Source organism: Mauremys reevesii, linkage group 1, assembly GCF_016161935.1.
Source record: "Mauremys reevesii isolate NIE-2019 linkage group 1, ASM1616193v1, whole genome shotgun sequence".
In the NCBI taxonomy this organism is placed as follows: Eukaryota; Metazoa; Chordata; order Testudines; family Geoemydidae; genus Mauremys; species Mauremys reevesii.
In genome coordinates this window covers 478,356-495,128 of record NC_052623.1, presented here as the reverse complement: position 1 = coordinate 495,128, position 16,773 = coordinate 478,356, and the positions used below count along the sequence as shown (strand labels likewise).

The window sequence follows — 16,773 nt, the reverse complement described above, 5'->3', positions numbered from 1 at the left end:
TGTCTGCCTTCTCTCCATGGGTCCATTGTGTCCTTAATGGTCCTTAATGGGCCATCAAACAGGCTAGGCAGAGCTAACACCAGCTTGTCTGGGAGGCTTAAGCACAGCACAAACTTGAAATATTGACAGCATAGAGCCAACATTCATAACTTCAACTAAAAATGATACAGACATACAGACAGCATAATTATAACCAGCAACCCATAACCTGGTCTTAGACACCTTATATGACCCCCTTTACTTAGGATTTGGTGCCACTACAGGACCTTGGTTGCAACCCATGTTCTATATGGTCCCCATTTATATCAATAACGTCACAAGGGGTTTTTGGTGTCAGTTTGGGGCTGGCTGGGAGGAGGCAGGAACCCCAAGTCTGGGGTCTAAGCTCCTTGCCCCCCAGAGGGACCTGGCTGAGGGGTCCTGGTTGTACCTACAAGCCCTGCTTGGGACTGTTCCTGTCGTCTAATAACCCTTCTGTGTTCCTGCCTGGCTGAGAGTCCCGGTGAATCGCAGGAAGTGGGGGGTGCAGGGCCCTGACTCCCCCATACTCCGTGACACATGGAAGGGAGCTGGTGTGGGTCAGGGTACGTTATTGCTGCCCAGCTGCTTGGCCATCAGCGGCAATGGGTGGGAGATAGGTGGGAGCAGGCCCTGTACGTGGTGGTCAGGGGGATACATGGGATTCCCTAGTGATACCTGTCCATCAGGGGTGGTGAAGTCACTGATCCGCAGGATCTGTGCCACCCCCCAGCTTTTAAACAGTCCCTTGGGGGAACCCCTTCAGTGCACCAGACCCCAAAGGGTCCTGCTCTCCCTTAAGGTCAGGCCATGCGACCTCAATGCCTACTAGACAGAGCCACTGGATTCCCAGCCTCCTGGGTCCTGCCCTGAGCTCTGCCCAGTGAGTGCAGCTGCCAGATGCTCCTGGTCAGAGACTTCTACACTCTTCAGGGATCCAGGCATCTTTCTGTCTCTTTGTCTCCCAGGCCCAAACGAGCCCCCAGGCCTCTGCAAAGGCTGCTTTTATCCCAGCCTCCTGTCACCTCTCGCACCATTGTCCTCCTGGAGTTCAGTCCCCTGCCAGAGTTCCCTGCTGTCAGGTGTCAGCCGTTCAGTCCTGGCCGCGTCCCCTGTCTGAACATCCTCCCGTGACCTGGGTCAGATTCAGCCAGGCCTAACACCCATCATCCCGCCCCAGCGAGTTCCTAACACTTGCTCTGGGACCTGCCTTGTCCTGAGAGCAGTGGGTCACTTCGTCCAGTCACTTCCATGCCTGTCATTCATAAACCTGTAGGAGAATTCCCGTGGCGTCACGTGGGGTGCCCCTGTAAGGGCCGGCCTGCCCCAGTCCCTGCCTGTCGGGGGAGGAGAGTATATGGGGTGCCCCTCTGAGGCCCGGCCTGCCTCGGTCCCCATCTGTCGGGGGAGAGGAGTATGTGGGGTGCCCCTGTGAGGCCCGGCCTGCCCCGGTCCCTGCCTGTTGGGGGAGGGGGCACATGGAGTGCCCCTGTGAGGCCTGGCCTGCTCCGATCCCCATCCATTGGGGGAGGGAAGTATGTGGGGTGCCCCTCTGAGGCCCGGCCTGCCCCGGTCCCCATCCGTTGGGAGCAGGGAATATGTGGGGTGCCCCAGTGAGGCCTGGCCTGCCACGGGCCCTGCATGTCGGGGGAGGGGATATTTGGGGTTCCTCAGTGAAGCCTGGCTGCCCTGGTCCCTGTGCCCAGGAAACTGGACAAAGGCTGGGGGAGGAGCCGGGGGGGGCGCTGGGTGAGAGGCTGGAGAGAGTTTCAGTGTGGAGCTGGCTGGGAGAATGGAGGGGAGCCCATACTGGGCTCTGGCCTCCCTAGCCCCCCAGATGGACCTGACTGAGGAGGTCCTGTTGTCTGTACCGGCAAGACCTGTGTTGGACTGTGTTCCTGTCGTCTAATAAACCTTCTGCTTTACTGGCTGGCTGAGAGTCATGGTGAATTGCAGGAAGTGGGGGGTGCAGGGCCCTGTCTCCCCCACACTGCATGACAGTCCCCACCCATCATGGGAGGGAAATACGTGGGGTGCCCCAGTAGGTCCGGCTTGGGCCTGATTAAACTAAATCCCTGCCTGATTTAGTTGGGTTTGGTCCTGCTTTGAGCAGGGGGTTGGACTAGATGCCCTCCTGAGGTCCCTTCCAACCCTGAGATTCTATGATTCTATGGTCCCCACCCAGCAGGTGGTATGTGGGATGTCCCAGTGCAGCTTGTCTGTCCCTTCCCTCAGATGAACACGGAGTACAAGGCGGCACTGGCTGGACTGCAGGTGCAGGACATTGAGGAGTTGCGGAGCTACCGGTTACCACCAGCATCCATCCTCAGGGTGACTGATACCCTGTGCATGATGTTCAGCAAGGAGCCTGGCTGGGAGAGTGCCAAGCAGCTGCTGGGCCAAGAGGACTTCTACCAGGTGCCAGGAGGGGCTGTTGTATTGATTTAGACGGAGCCAGGGGGCCCAGTTGCTGTCCGGCATTGAGCAGTGTTAAACAAGGTGTGAGTGGTGGCAGGCGGAGCCCTCAGCCTGCCTGGCACCACAGCCAGCACACCAGCAAACATCTCTGTAGCCCGTTAGTAGTGATACAGACGAGAGGGGAGGGAGCTGACCCTTGCCTGTAGAGCAATGAAGGAGGCTTTTGTTTGAATGGCGTCCTTTCCCCTTTGCCTGTAGCTGATCAAGTTCTTCTTCGAGTGATTGCTCCTATGCATTCCATGTAGGTGTGCGCGCCGCGCGTGCACGGCTCTCCGGAACTTTTTTACCCCAGCAACTCCGGCGGGCCGGCTGGGCGCCCCCTGGAGTGGCGCCGCTATGGCGTCTGTCATATACCCCAGCCGGCCCGTCCGCTCCTCAGTTCCTTCTTCCCGCCCGTGACGGCAGTTGGAACTGTGGAGTGCTCCCTTAGTCCTCCACACCCCTAGCGTTTTTCTCCGATTTTGTGTATATAGTTAGTGAGTTTAGTCATAGTTTAGATAGTTAGTGTTTAAGGAATTAGGGGGGTTCGCCCCTCCTTTTTCCCCACCCGGTGTGGGCTCATGCCCCAGACACCGGGATTCAAGCCGTGCTCGGCTTGTCAGCGGCTGATGCCCGTTGGGGACGCTCACGATTCCTGCCTTCGCTGTCTGGAGGAATCTCATCGCACAGATAAGTGCCCCATTTGTGCGGCTTTTAAGCCGCGGACTCGGAAGGAGCGGGACTCTAGGCTAAAGCAGCTCCTGATGGAGTCGGCACTTCGCCCACCGGCACCGACCCAGCGGCACCGAAATCGTCCTCGGTCCACAGCGCGCCGGCAGCACCGAGCCGACACGGCACGGAAGCGTCCCGTCCGCCGAAACCGGCACCAGCGTCCCGGCACCGCTCCCCGTCCCCGGCGCGCAAGAAGAAAGCGCCAGCAATGGCTAAGACTTCAACCTCGGGACCGGTCACCCAGCCACTGCCAACACCTTTGGCACCGGCTGCGGTAGTGCACTCGCAGTGCACGGGTCCGGCAGCTCCGGCATCTGAAGAGCCGTTGAGCCCAGCACCCCCCTGCTCCCCGGCACCGCCCGAGGTCGAGCTTGGTCTCCCAACTACGCCCGAGACGTACTCGCAGGCGAGGGAGCTTATCTCTATGACAGAGGCACCGAGCCTCCGGCCCCCGGCACCGCCGGTGCGGGCTGTACCCTCCGCGGGGAAGCCGGCCATGATGAGGCGCCCAGGCACCGACGATCAGCGTGCAAGGGACTTCAGCTCTCGGTCCCGTTCTCGCAGCCGGTCACCGTCCCGCCGACCTAGATCCCGACGCCGATCAACGCCTCGGGACCGTTCACCGTCTCGGCGCCGGTCTCACGGTACCGCTCGGTGTCGCGGTACCGATCCCGAAGCCCCAGTCGACGGTACCGGCGAAGGTCCGCCTCTCGGGACCATTCTCGGCACCGTGGCGACCGCAGCCTCTCCCGGCGCCGTAACCGTAGCTGCTCTCGGCACTGTGACCGCAGCCGCTCCAGGCGCCGTGACCACAGCTGTTCCCGGCGCCGAAGCCACAGTCGGTCGCCTCCCCGGCACCGATGCGACCGATGGTCCCGGTCGTGCTCCCGGTACCACGATGACCGGCACCGACCCACGGCGCCGCCAGCGGACAAGCGTCGGCCATCGACAGGGCACTCTTTAAGCGCCTCTGCCCCCCAGTGGTCACGCCAGCCCTCCGTCGCTTCTCAGGTCTGCAGCGGAGTGGGTCTCAGGACGGACACCCCGGGACAAACCTATGGTCCACAACAGTGGGGATTCTGGGTTCCGTGGGCACAGCACAAGGCACAGGGCCCGCCTTGCCCACGCGGCCACCGGGCTCTGAGCGTCGCGTGCCAGAAGCGACCATCAGTAGGCCCCCGCCATTGCCAACACCTGGGGCTTCTCTACCGGTCGCTGCAGAACAGTCGGACTCTAACGCGACTGCTCCACCGCTGGACAAGCCACCACCGGAACCGACGGTCCCAGGTCTCTCTTCATCATCGTCGCCTGACGAGGCTGTCGCAGGGTCGTCGACGGCAGACCCCCCGCCGATCGACTTGAGAGCGCATCAGGACCTGCTCCGTCGGATCGCGCAGGCCATAGACCTCCCGGTGGCAGAGGTCGTGGAAAATGATGACCCGGTCACCAATGTCATCAGGTCAGAGGCCCCCGTGCGAGTGGCCCTTCCGTTTATTCGCACGATCCAGCGTAATGCCACTACCATCTGGCAAACGCCGGCGTCCATCCTGCCTACCGCCCGAGGCGTAGAGCGTAAGTACTCGGTTCCCCCCACGGGATACGAGTACTTGTATACTCATCTGGCTCCCGACTCCCTAGTCGTCCAGTCAGTGAACGACCGAGAGCGCCACGGTCAACCTGCTGTGGCGCCCAAGTCCAAGGACGCAAGGCGCATGGACCTCTTGGGCCGCAAGGTCTATTTGGCAGGTGGCCTGCAACTCCGCATTGCCAATCAGATGGCATTGCTTGCCAGGTACACTTATGAGATGCTGCTCTCACTCTCTAAATTTACTGAACTCGTCCCATCGGCCTCCCGCCAGGAGTTCAACGCCCTCCTTGAGGACGGTAAAAAGTCCGCGCGCTCCTCCACCCAGGCCGCGCTGGACTCGGCGGACTCTGGAGCCCGCACTCTCGCCTCCGGGGTGACTATGCGGCGCATCTCCTGGCTGCAGTCCTCCACCTTGGCCCCGGAAGTGCAGTACACCCTCCAGGATCTGCCATTTGATACACGTGGGCTGTTTTCCGAGAAGACTGACTCCCGGATACAGACCCTCAAGGACGGTCGCGTTGCTATCCGAACCCTGGGAATGCACACGCCGGCGACCCAGAGACAGTCGTTCCGCAGACAGCCGTCCCGGCCGTTTACTCAGGCCCGGTCCCGGCCCTATAATAGCCGCTGGAACAACCTGACTCGCCGCCGACCATCAGGCAGCAGGCGCAACCAGTCCCAGGCGTCCTCTAAGGCCCCTCAAGGGCCTAAGCAGTCATTTTGATGGGACACCCGAGGACGGCCCATCAGTCTCTCCAATGGATCCTTCCCCGTTGTTTTCTGACCACCTCTCCCATTTCCTCCCGGCTTGGTCTCGCATAACGTCGGACAGCTGGGTCCTGCGTACGGTCCAATCCGGGTACCGCCTTCAGTTTGTTTCGCCCCCTCCCTCCCATCCACCCTCCCTGTCCCTCTTCAGGGACCCCTCTCACGAGCAGTTCCTCCTACAAGAGGTCGAGACTCTGCTGAGTTTGGGTGCCATAGAGGAGGTACCGCCCGACCGGCGGGGCAGGGGTTTTTATTCCCGATATTTCCTCATCCCCAAGGCAAAAGGAGGTCTTCGTCCGATCCTAGACCTCCGGAAGCTCAACCGGTACCTGCTAAAACTCAAGTTCCGCATGGTAACCCTGGGGACCATCATTCCCTCCTTGGATCCAGGAGACTGGTTTGCCGCCCTCGACATGAAGGATGCATATTTCCATGTCGCGATCTATCCTCCCCATCGTCGGTATCTCCGCTTCATGGTCAACAACATGCACTACCAGTTTGCGGTGCTTCCCTTCGGCCTCTCCACCGCCCTGAGGGTCTTCACCAAATGCATGGCAGTTGTTGCCGCAGCCCTCCGTCATCATCGGGTGCACGTTTATCCGTACCTCGACGACTGGTTGATTCGCGGCCCATCACGTCAGCTGGTAGCAGACCAAGTGACCGATATCCTGGCCCTTTTTCGAGAACTGGGCCTTCTCGTGAACATCGAGAAGTCCATTTTAACTCCGGCTCAAAGGGTGGAGTTCATCGGAGCAGTCCTGGATTCTCAGTTGGCCAGGGCCTGCCTCCCGCACACTCGGCACCAGGTGCTGGTGGCCTGCATCCGGGATCTCCAATCCTTTCCCACGACGACGGCGCAGTCCTGCCTTCGGCTCCTGGGCCACATGGCGTCTTGCACTTTCGTGACCGCTTACGCCAGGTTACACCTTCGCCCGTTCCAGACTTGGCTAGCCTCCGTGTACCGCCCGCATCGCGACCCCATGGACTTGATCGTCACTGTCCCGAGGCCTACCCTCGATACACTCAGTTGGTGGCTAGCCCCTCAGGTCGTCTGTGCAGGAGTCCCATTTCGCCCGCCGTGCCCCTCCGTCACCTTGACCACGGATGCCTCGGACATGGGATGGGGGGCACACCTTGGCGACCTTCACACCCAAGGCCTCTGGTCGCCTCCAGAGCTCTCCCTGCACATCAACGTCCGGGAGCTCCGGGCGATACGGTTGGCGTGCCAAGCTTTTCTGGCCCACCTCCGCGGGCGCTGTGTCACAGTGCTAACGGACAATACGACGGCGATGTTCTACGTCAACAAGCAGGGCGGGGCCTGCTCCTCCCTGCTTTGCACGGAAGCGCTACGCCTGTGGGACTTTTGTGTAGCCCACTCAATTCACCTGGCAGCGTCGTTTCTTCCGGGCGTACAGAACACGCTAGCCGACCGCCTCAGCAGGTCCTTCCTTACCCTTACGAGTGGTCCCTTCGCCCAGACATGGTGCATACGATCTTCCGGAGGTGGGTTTTTCCCCAACTAGACCTATTTGCCTCCGAGGTCAACAGGAAGTGCAACCGGTTCTGCTCCTACCAGGGACGCGCCCGCGGCTCCCTGTCGGACGCGTTTCTCTGCTCCTGGACGGATCACTTCCTCTACGCCTTCCCTCCGTTCCCGCTTGTTCATTGGCTGCTACTCAAGCTTCGGAGGGACAAGGCCCGCCTCATCCTGATCGCTCCGGCCTGGCCGAGACAGCATTGGTACACCCTGCTGCTCGAGCTCTCCGTCCGAGAACCCATTCCTCTTCCGTTGTGGCCGGATCTTATCACGCAGGACTTCGGCCGGCTTCGCCACCCGGACCTCCGCTCCCTGCATCTTACAGCCTGGTACCTGACTGGTTGACCCACGCGGAGCGTGACTGTTCGCAGGCGGTGCAGCGAGTCCTAACTGAAAGCAGGAAGCCTTCAACGCGCTCCACCTACCTCGCGAAATGGAAGCGTTTCGCTATCTGGTGCGACCAGAAAGGCCTTAATCCCTTTCTCGTCCCTATTCCGATTATCCTGGACTACCTCTGGTCCCTTAAGGAGCAAGGCCTCGCAGTCTCCTCCTTGAGGGTGCACCTGGCAGCCGTATCTGCGTTTCGTCCACCGGTTGAAGGCCGCTCCATCTTCTCCACCCAGATGGTCTCTCGCTTCCTCAAGGGCCTGGACCGATTGTACCCGCCAATACGGCGCCCTACACCGGTCTGGGATTTGAACCTGGTTCTGGCCAGGCTTATGGGACCGCCGTTTGAGCCTCTGGCGACTTGCTCCCTGCTCTACCTGTCGTGGAAGATGGCCTTCCTCGTCGCTATAACATCTGCGAGACGAGTATCCGAACTCAGTGCCTTAACCGTTGGCCCCCCGTATACCGTCTTCCACGCAGACAAGGTACAGCTTCGACCGCACCCGGCCTTCCTCCCTAAGGTCGTTTCGGCCTTCCATATTAACCAGGACATCTTCCTCCCGGTCTTCTACCCAAGGCCGCACGCCTCGCCTCGGGAGCAGCAGCTTCACACCCTGGACGTCCGCAGGGCCCTCGCCTTTTATATAGAGCGCACGAAGCCCTTTCGGCGTTCCACCCAGCTCTTCGTCGCGATTGCGGAGCGTATGAGGGGCGAGCCGGTCTCCTCGCAAAGGATTTCCTCTTGGGTGACGGCATGTATTCGAACATGCTATGAGCTTGCTCGTGTACCATCTAGTCGCCTGACGGCCCACTCTACAAGAGCGCAAGCCTCGTCTGCCGCCTTCCTGGCCCATGTTCCCATCCAGGACATCTGTAGAGCGGCCACCTGGTCCTCGGTCCACACCTTCGCTTCCCACTACGCGTTGGTGCAGCAATCAAGAGACGATGCAGCCTTCGGCTCTGCGGTTTTACACTCTGCCACGTCTCTCTCCGACCCCACCGCCTAGGTAAGGCTTGGGAATCACCTACATGGAATGCATAGGAGCAATCACTCGAAGAAGAAAAGACGGTTACTCACCGTAGTAACTGGTGTTCTTCGAGATGTGTTGCTCCTATCCATTCCAGACCCGCCCTCCTTCCCCACTGTCGGAGTAGCCGGCAAGAAGGAACTGAGGAGCGGACGGGCCGGTTGGGGTATATGACAGACACCATAGCGGCGCCACTCCAGGGGGCGCCCAGCCGGCCCGCCGGAGTTGCTGGGGTAAAAAAGTTCCGGAGAGCCGTGCACGCGCGGCGCGCACACCTACATGGAATGGATAGGAGCAACACATCTCGAAGAACACCAGTTACTACGGTGAGTAACCGTCTTTTTCAGCAGGAAGCCCCTGGGTTCGGCAGGCCCTCAGACGTATCAGAGATGCTGATAACGCTGCTTTTGGGGGAAAGCAAGGATGTGAGCTGAGAGGGGCTGGAACTGGTGCTGCTGCAGAGTCCCAGCCCATTTCAGCTCAGGTAGTGGCCAGGATCCAGCTGGAGCCGGGGTGGTGTGGGGAAGAGGATCTATCTGGGTCCTTTTTGTCCCAGGTTGGTCAGGATGTCCCTCAGGCATAGGAGAGAAGGCCCCGGGTCCCAGGAGATGGTGGGCGTGGCAGATGCTGGTGACATTTGCTCGAGTAGCCTCCATCTGTTCTCCCCTTCTACCAAAATCTCTTTCTCTAAGGACCCCAAAAGGCGGTGATGGCAGAATAGCCCACCCCCTCATTATTCTGTCCACCAATCAGGCCTAATATCCAGCACACCAATTTTAGTTGATTGATTTCCAGTTACATGTCATCTAATTTTTACTAAGCATGATTTTAACCCAGTCCTGGAGTTATATTCCCAAGCCTTCTGCACCCTGGCAACATACCCCGTGCTGCTGCCCTGGAAACAGTACCCCTCAGGTCCCTGGTTCCACCTCAGTCCCCAGGCTCCTCAGCACAAGGCACTAGACAGGTTTATAGGAACACTGGACTGGAGTTTATTGAGTGAAAATGCTTCAGATAAAAGCAAGTGCAAGGGTTTGGGAACATGAGTTTATAATTAAAAGAAAAACATAAACACAATCTGTGTTATCCTTCTCAACATCAACTGTAGCATTGCATGCTTCGATTACCACATTAGTTTGGTGGATCGTTGGAAGTAGCTTCATCCACAAAGATGACATCAGAATGCATTCAAATTTGGACATGTATTTCTGAATAGACTGAAGTTCAATTTGAGCCTGTGCAGTGAGATTGAGAGATTCAAGCTCATTTAAAGCCTTTCTCACTGAATTCAAATGCTGCGCTACTGGTTGAACACCATCAGTCTGTGCAGACCATCTAGTTCTGGACCTTCCAAGCAGTGAAACAGGAAGATATTGCTTCAGAATTTCCCACCTTTGGGGACTGCTACTGAAGAGACTGTACATTTGCTGAACAGTTCAAAGTAAGTAATTCCTCCTTGCATGATTCAGCACAGTCAACACCTACAAGGTTTAGTGTGTGGTTTCCACAGCTGGAGAAAATACAGTTTGAATTATGCTCAAGCAGAACTGCTTGTACACCTTTGTACTTCCCAGCCATATTAGATCCACTATCATAGGCTTGACCAATGCAGACTTGAAAATCTAACTTAAAACCTTCTAGAATTGCCAGTACTCGAGCAGCAATTTCTTTTCCAGTTTTTCTCGTGAAATTATCAAACAAAATAAACCTTTCTTCAATTGAAAATTTTGAGCTGTCTACAATCTTAACATATCGAATAACCATACTCGTCTGTTCCTTGTGAGAACAATCTGGAGTGGCATCAACAATGACTGAAAAATACTTGGCAGTGTGAATCTCATCAAGAACTGTTTGTACGAATGACCCACATAGCGCAATAAACTTGTTTTTTATGCGTGTGGAGAGATACTGGACTTGCATGCTGTCAAGGTTCCTTCCCCACTCTGAACTTTAGGGGCCACCATTCAGAATTTCTGAGTATCTGAATCACTCCCTTCCCCCCCCAAAAACCTTCCCCTCCCTGGGTAGCCTTGAGAGACTCCTCCACCAATTTCCTGGTGAACACAGATCCAAACCCCTTGGATCTTAAAACAAGGAAAAATCAATCAGGTATTAAGAAAAAAGGCTTTTAATTAAAGAAAAGAAAGGTAAAAGAAAACCCTCTGGGAGAGATTAGCATACCAGCTCCTTTCACAGACAACAGATTCAAAACACAGAAGATGTTTCCCTGGGCACAAATTTAGTTACACAAAAAAATACCCCAATACCCAATTTGATTCTACCTCTAATTGCACAAGACAGGTTACAAAGAAATAAACATAAACCTATTTATTCCCTTCTAAAACTTACTACTCTGATAAGAGGCTGGTTCCTTGATCTTTTTCACTCCGGCTGAAACTGAGACTCTCAACAAAGGAAAACTTCCCTCCTTTCTTTTGAAACATCTTGTTTCCTTATTGGTCCTTTGGGTACGGTGTCAGCCAGGCTAGGTGAACTTTTTAGCTCTTTACAGGTAAAAGAGGCATTAACCCTTAACTATCTGTTTATGACACATGCGCTTTTGACTCTCTTGCGATTCTCGAACATGTTTAACATGCTCAGATAAAAGTGGGTCATATTTGCTGAGGAGCTCAACTATGCCTAGAAAGTTTCCATTTGCACAATCACCAATACATTGACTGGAACCAAAGAAAGCCAATCCCCACTCAGAAAGAAAAAGGATGACGTTCAGGATGCGCTTAAGACATTTTTTCCAGTTATTCGTTTCTGTAGAGAGTTCAGCCAAGAGTAAATTCTTAACTGAACTTGCAGCTGATGCTGCCCTACTGGCTGATTTCCAAGCAACATAGTTTTCTTTGTGTGACGTTGAACTCTCATGTGATGGTATTTGCTCTTTCAACTTCCTCCAACCTCTGTTGATGCTCCATCCTGATTGATCAGAGAGAACTGATGCATTTGCAGCACTTTTGTTCAAAATGAAGCAGGGTGCACAGTACAGATATTGTTTTTCCATACTCCAGCATTACCAGTCTCTTGTGCAGGTCTCGCCATTTGGAAGAGTTTTTGTCAGCAGACGAGTAGGGAAAGCAGGATTATCAGCATCTCGTGGAATGTTACTTGGAATTTCAAAACAACTAATTTGAAGAAAAGACTGCATTTGGGCAGCATTGCTCTTGTCAATAATTCCAATGTCAGTCACAGTAAAACCTGTAGTACTCATGAATTGCTCTTGCTGCATAAGAAATACATCTTCCTGTTGCTGTTGAGTTTCTTGATTGTACACAGGGTCTTCTGCTGCATCTGTTACTGTTGGCACATCTCCTTCTTGACTACTGCCCTCATGTTCAGGTATTGGCATTGAAACATCACCTGTTGCAGTTGCGGAGTTTTTATTATCTGTAGCATTGTTTGTTGGTAAGGTGTGTTTTCCAGTGGTTTGAAAAATGAAGTTATTGGCTTTGAGCTCTTAGCTGCTGCTTCACTCAGTTGTTTTCTCCATCTCTTGCTTGCATCACTTTCAAATCTCCTCTTTGTAGTGATCTATCTGGTCAATATGTAGCCTATCCACACTTGAAATATTCTGCTGTAAATAAGTAGCTTATCTACACTTGAAATCTTCTACTGTAAACATGTACACAAATGCTGAATGGTACACTGTCAAGGTAACCCCCCTCTGAATTCTGGAGTACAGATGTGGGGACCCACATGAAAGACCCCCGAGCTTATATTCTACCAGCTTAGGTTAAAAACTTCCCCAAGGCACAAATTCCTTTCCTTGTCCTTGGACAGTATTGCTGCCACCACTAATAATATACCAACTAATTGCCTTAGCAATTTGAGTACAGACCAGACCCTTTGTCTTCAGGACACTGAAATCAATCAGGTTCTTAAAAGAAGAACTTTTATTATAAAGAAAAAAGTCAGTCACAGTCAAACCTGTAGTACTCATGAATTGCTCTTGCTGCATAAGAACCTGCAAAATCAGGATGGAAGGTAACTTTACAGGGTAATAAAAAAATGTAAAACACAGAGGATTCCCCTCTGGGTTCAGCTTCACAGTTACAAACAGGGCCGGCTCCAGGCACCAGCTCAGCAAGCAGGTGCTTGGGGCGGCCAAGGGGAAGGGGTGGCACGTCGGGCTCTTCCGCGGCAATTCAGTGGCGGGTCCTTCGGTCCCTCTCAGAAGAAAGTGGTGCGGTGGAGCTGCCGGCGAAGTACCGCCGATCACGAATTTTTTTTTTCCTTCCCCTCTGCTTGGGGTGGCAAAAAGCCTGGAGCCGGCCCTGGTTAAAAAAACAGGAATGAAACTACCTCTGTAGCATAGGGAAATTCACAAGCCAAAACAAGAGATAACCTAACGCATTTCTTCTTCGAGTGATTGCTCATATCCATTCCAGTTAGGTGTGCTCGCTGCGTGCACGCTCGTCGGAAGATTTTTACCCTAGCAACACTCGGTGGGTCGGCTGGAAGCCCCCTGGAGTGGCGCCGCTATAGCGCCAGATATATACCCCTGCCGACCCGTCCGCTCCTCAGTTCCTTCTTACCGCCCGTGACGGTCGTTGGAACAGTGGAGCGCAGCACTGCTGTCCTCCACAACCCTAGCTTCTCGCTTGTTTCTCTATCTAGTTGTTGTATATAGTTCAAAGTTTTTTAGTATAGTTGGATTTAGTTTATTAAGTTTTAGTTGTAGTTAGTACATAGTTACGGGAAAATTAGGGGGCTAGCCCCTTCTTTTCCCCCGACCCGGTGCGGGCTCATGCCCAAGGCACCGGGGTTTAAGCTGTGCTTGGCCTGCCAGAAGCCGATGCTGGTTGGAGACCCTCACGAATCTTGCCTGAGGTGCTTAGGAGAGTCTCACCTTCCCGATAAGTGCCGCATTTGCAAGTCCTTCAAGCCGAGGACAAAAAAGGAGCGTGACTTTCGCTTGAAGCAGCTCCTAATGGAGTCGGCACTTAGTCCTGCGGTGCCAGCACCGACCGCCCTGCAGTCAGCTTTGGTGAGGAGCGTGCCTTCGGCACCAGCTCGATCCGGTACCAACGTCCAGCGCAGACAGCAGCCGGCACCGACTCTCCGGCACCGTTCCCTTTCCCCTTCGGGGAAACGCAAGGCGGCACCAGCCTCGTCCAAAAAGGACTCTACATCTAGGCCTGCAAGCCGACCTTCGGCACCGGCACCGGCGCCGGCACCACCGCCGCCGGCACTGCAAGTGCAAGCTCCTAGCGCTGCACCGTTGACTCCGGCACTTCAAGAGCCGTCGAGTCCGGTTCCACCTTGCTCCCCAGTGCACACCGCGGTCGAGCTCGCTCTCCCATCAATGCCAGAGACCTTCTCGACGGCAAGAGAGCTGATTGTGCTGACAGAGCCAACGCAACCTCAACCCCCGGCGCCGCCGGTGCGGGTTATTAAATCAGTGGGCAAGCCTGCCATAATGAGGCCCCCTTCCCCTGATCAGCAGGACAAACGTCACTCCAGATCTCGGTCTCGGAGACCCGCTCATGCCGGTCTCGATCTCGGCACCGCTCGCAGTCCCGGTACCGCTCTCCATCGCGGTACCGGTCGTACTCGCGGAGATGCTCCCAATCCCGGTCACCGGACAGGCGATATCAGCACCGATCCGGCTCTCGGTACCGCTCTCGGTACCACTTGTCCCGCAGCCGTTCTCACCATCGAGACTTGAGATCCCAGTCGACCTCCCGGCACCGGCACGGTAGATGGTCCCGATCTCACTCTTGGCACTGTCAAGACCGGCGCCGCTCCTTGGTACCGTCCAGGGACAGAACGGCAGGATCAGCGGCACCATCGCACAGCCTCTCGGCACCGCCTTGGCCTTCGAGACAACCATCCATCTCCTCCCACGCCGACAGTGCTGCTTACCAGAAGCCTGAGCCTCAAGGCCAGGACCAAGGCCCTCCTCAATGGGCTTTCTGGACTCCGTGGGCATACCACGAGGCGCAAGGGGCCCCATTTGCGACTCAATGCGCCAGGCCCTCCGACCATCGAGCTCCGGAAGCCACGGTCAGCAGGCCTCCTCCCACGGATGTGGAAGAGGTGCCACTGGCGTCCGAGGAACCTGAGCCTCCTCTCGCTGTAGAGGCTCCACAGCCGCTCTCTGAGCCTCCACAGGACCCTCTGGTACCGGGCGTGTCCTCCTCCTCCTCCTCCCCTGATGAGGCAGTTGCAGGAACATCCTCCTCGGGCCCTCCTCCTATTGACCTTCGGGCACATCAGGACTTGTTGAGGCGGGTAGCCCAGAATATGAACCTGCCGGTTGAGGAGGTGGCGGAAGATGAGGACCCGGTCGTGGACATATTAACGGCGGATGCGCCCCTTCGGGTGGCCGTGCTGTTTATCCGCACTATTCAGCGCAATGCAGCTACCACATGGCAGTCACCGGCCTCCATCCCTCCGACTGCTCAGGGAGTGGAAAGGAAGTACATGGTCCCGTCAAAGGGCTATGAGTATCTATACACTCACCCTGCTCCCTGCTCACTGGTAGTCCAGTCAGTCAATGAGAGTGAATGGCATGGCCAGCAGGCGCCGGCGCCTAAGTCAAAAGAGGCGAGGCGCATGGACCTTTTAGGCCGCAAGGTCTACTCGGCTGGCGGCCTTCAGTTGAGGGTGGCCAATCAGCAGGCCCTTTTGAGTAGATACACCTTTAATACACTGGTGTCTCTAGCTAAGTTCACCGAGCTTGTGCCCCAGGACTCCTGTCCGGAGTTAACGGCCCTCTTGGAGGAGGGTAAGAAAGCGTCCAGATCGGCCCTCCAGGCCTCCTTGGACTCGGCGGATTCGGCAGCCAGGACCTTGGCCTCTGGTGTAACTATGAGGCGCATTTCGTGGCTCCAAGCCTCCACTCTCCCGCCTGAATTACAACAGACAATTCAGGATCTGCCTTTCGACGGTCAAGGTCTCTTCTCGGAGAAGACTGACCCAAGACTGCAGAGCCTCAAGGACAATCGCATTACGATGCGCTCCTTGGGCATGCACACCCCGGTAACCCAACGGAGGTCCTTCCGGCCCCAGCCGTACCGCCCCTACAATCAGCCCAGGCTGCGACCTGACACCAGGCGCCGTGGCAGGGTGAATCGGCACAGACAGTCGGGCAACCAGGGGAACCAACCCCAACCGCCCCCGAAACCTGCTCCGGGGTCGAAGCAGAACATTTGATGGGACGCCCGAGGATGGCCCATCAGTTTCGTTACCGGATCCTTCCCCATTTTTTCCAACCGTCTCTCCCATTTCCTCCCGGCTTGGTCCCAGATAACATCCGACAGCTGGGTACTTCGCACAGTGGAAACGGGTTACCACCTCCAGTTTGTTTCGCCCCCTCCCTCCCAGCCACCCTACCCGTCCCTCTTCAGGGACCCTTCTCACGAGCAATTCCTCTTGCAAGAGGTCGAGACTCTGTTGAGTTTGGGTGTGACGATGCTGTTCTGGCGGGACCCAACTGAGAGTGCCAAATCAGGACCAATTGCTTAAACAGGGCAGTCACAGCCCTAGGCTGGGGTTTTTCCACCTCTAAGGCAAACCAAACCAGCCAGACAAAAAGGACTTTGGTCTCACCCCACTGGCTAACCACAAGTCACACAAGCAATTTCCTTAGACACTCCAGTCTCCCAGTATCACCACCAGTGCACTCGTCCTGGGGATAAATGGTTATGAAAACCAACACCCCAATAAAAGGAAAAGGTTCTCTCGATCCCAAAGGACCAAGCCCCAGACCCAGGTCAATATACACATCAGATCTTACCCACAAATCACGCTGTTGCCAATCCTTTAGAATCTAAAATCTAAAGGTTTATTTACAAAGGGAAAAAGGTGGAAATGAGAGGTAGAATTGGTTAAATGGAATCAATTACATACAGTAATGGCAAAGTTCTTAGTTCAGGCTTGCAGCAGTGCTGGAGTAAACTGCAGGTTCAAATTAAGTCTCTGGAACATCCCCCGCTGGGATGGGTCCTCAGTCCCTTGTGTAGAGCTTCAGTTTGTAGCAAAGTCCCTCCAGAGGTAAGAAGCAGGATTGAAGACCAGATGGAGATGATGCATCAGCCTTATATAGACTTTTCCAGGTGTAAGAATCTCTTTGTCCTCACTGTGGAAAATTACAGCAAAATGGAGTCTGCAGTCACATGGACAAGTCTCTGCATACTTTGCTGAGTCACAAGGCGTGTCTGCCTTCTCTCCACGGGTCAGTTGTGTAGCTGATGGTCCTTAATGGGCCATCAAGCCAGCTAGGCAGGGCTAACACCAGCTTGTCT

The 16,773-nt window shown here is 55.4% G+C and overlaps 1 protein-coding gene across 9 annotated transcripts in view; it reads left to right on the top strand.

Annotated features, from left to right (window-relative positions):
- Nucleotides 1-16,773, top strand: part of DNHD1 (dynein heavy chain domain 1) — a 238,199-nt gene that overhangs the window by 182,780 nt on the left and 38,646 nt on the right. For all 9 annotated transcript variants that reach the window (XM_039529722.1, XM_039529729.1, XM_039529697.1 and 6 more), the window contains one exon: nucleotides 2,254-2,436. In XM_039529722.1, coding sequence (XP_039385656.1) covers nucleotides 2,254-2,436 — 183 coding nt within the window. The remainder of the gene's footprint in view (nucleotides 1-2,253; nucleotides 2,437-16,773) is intronic.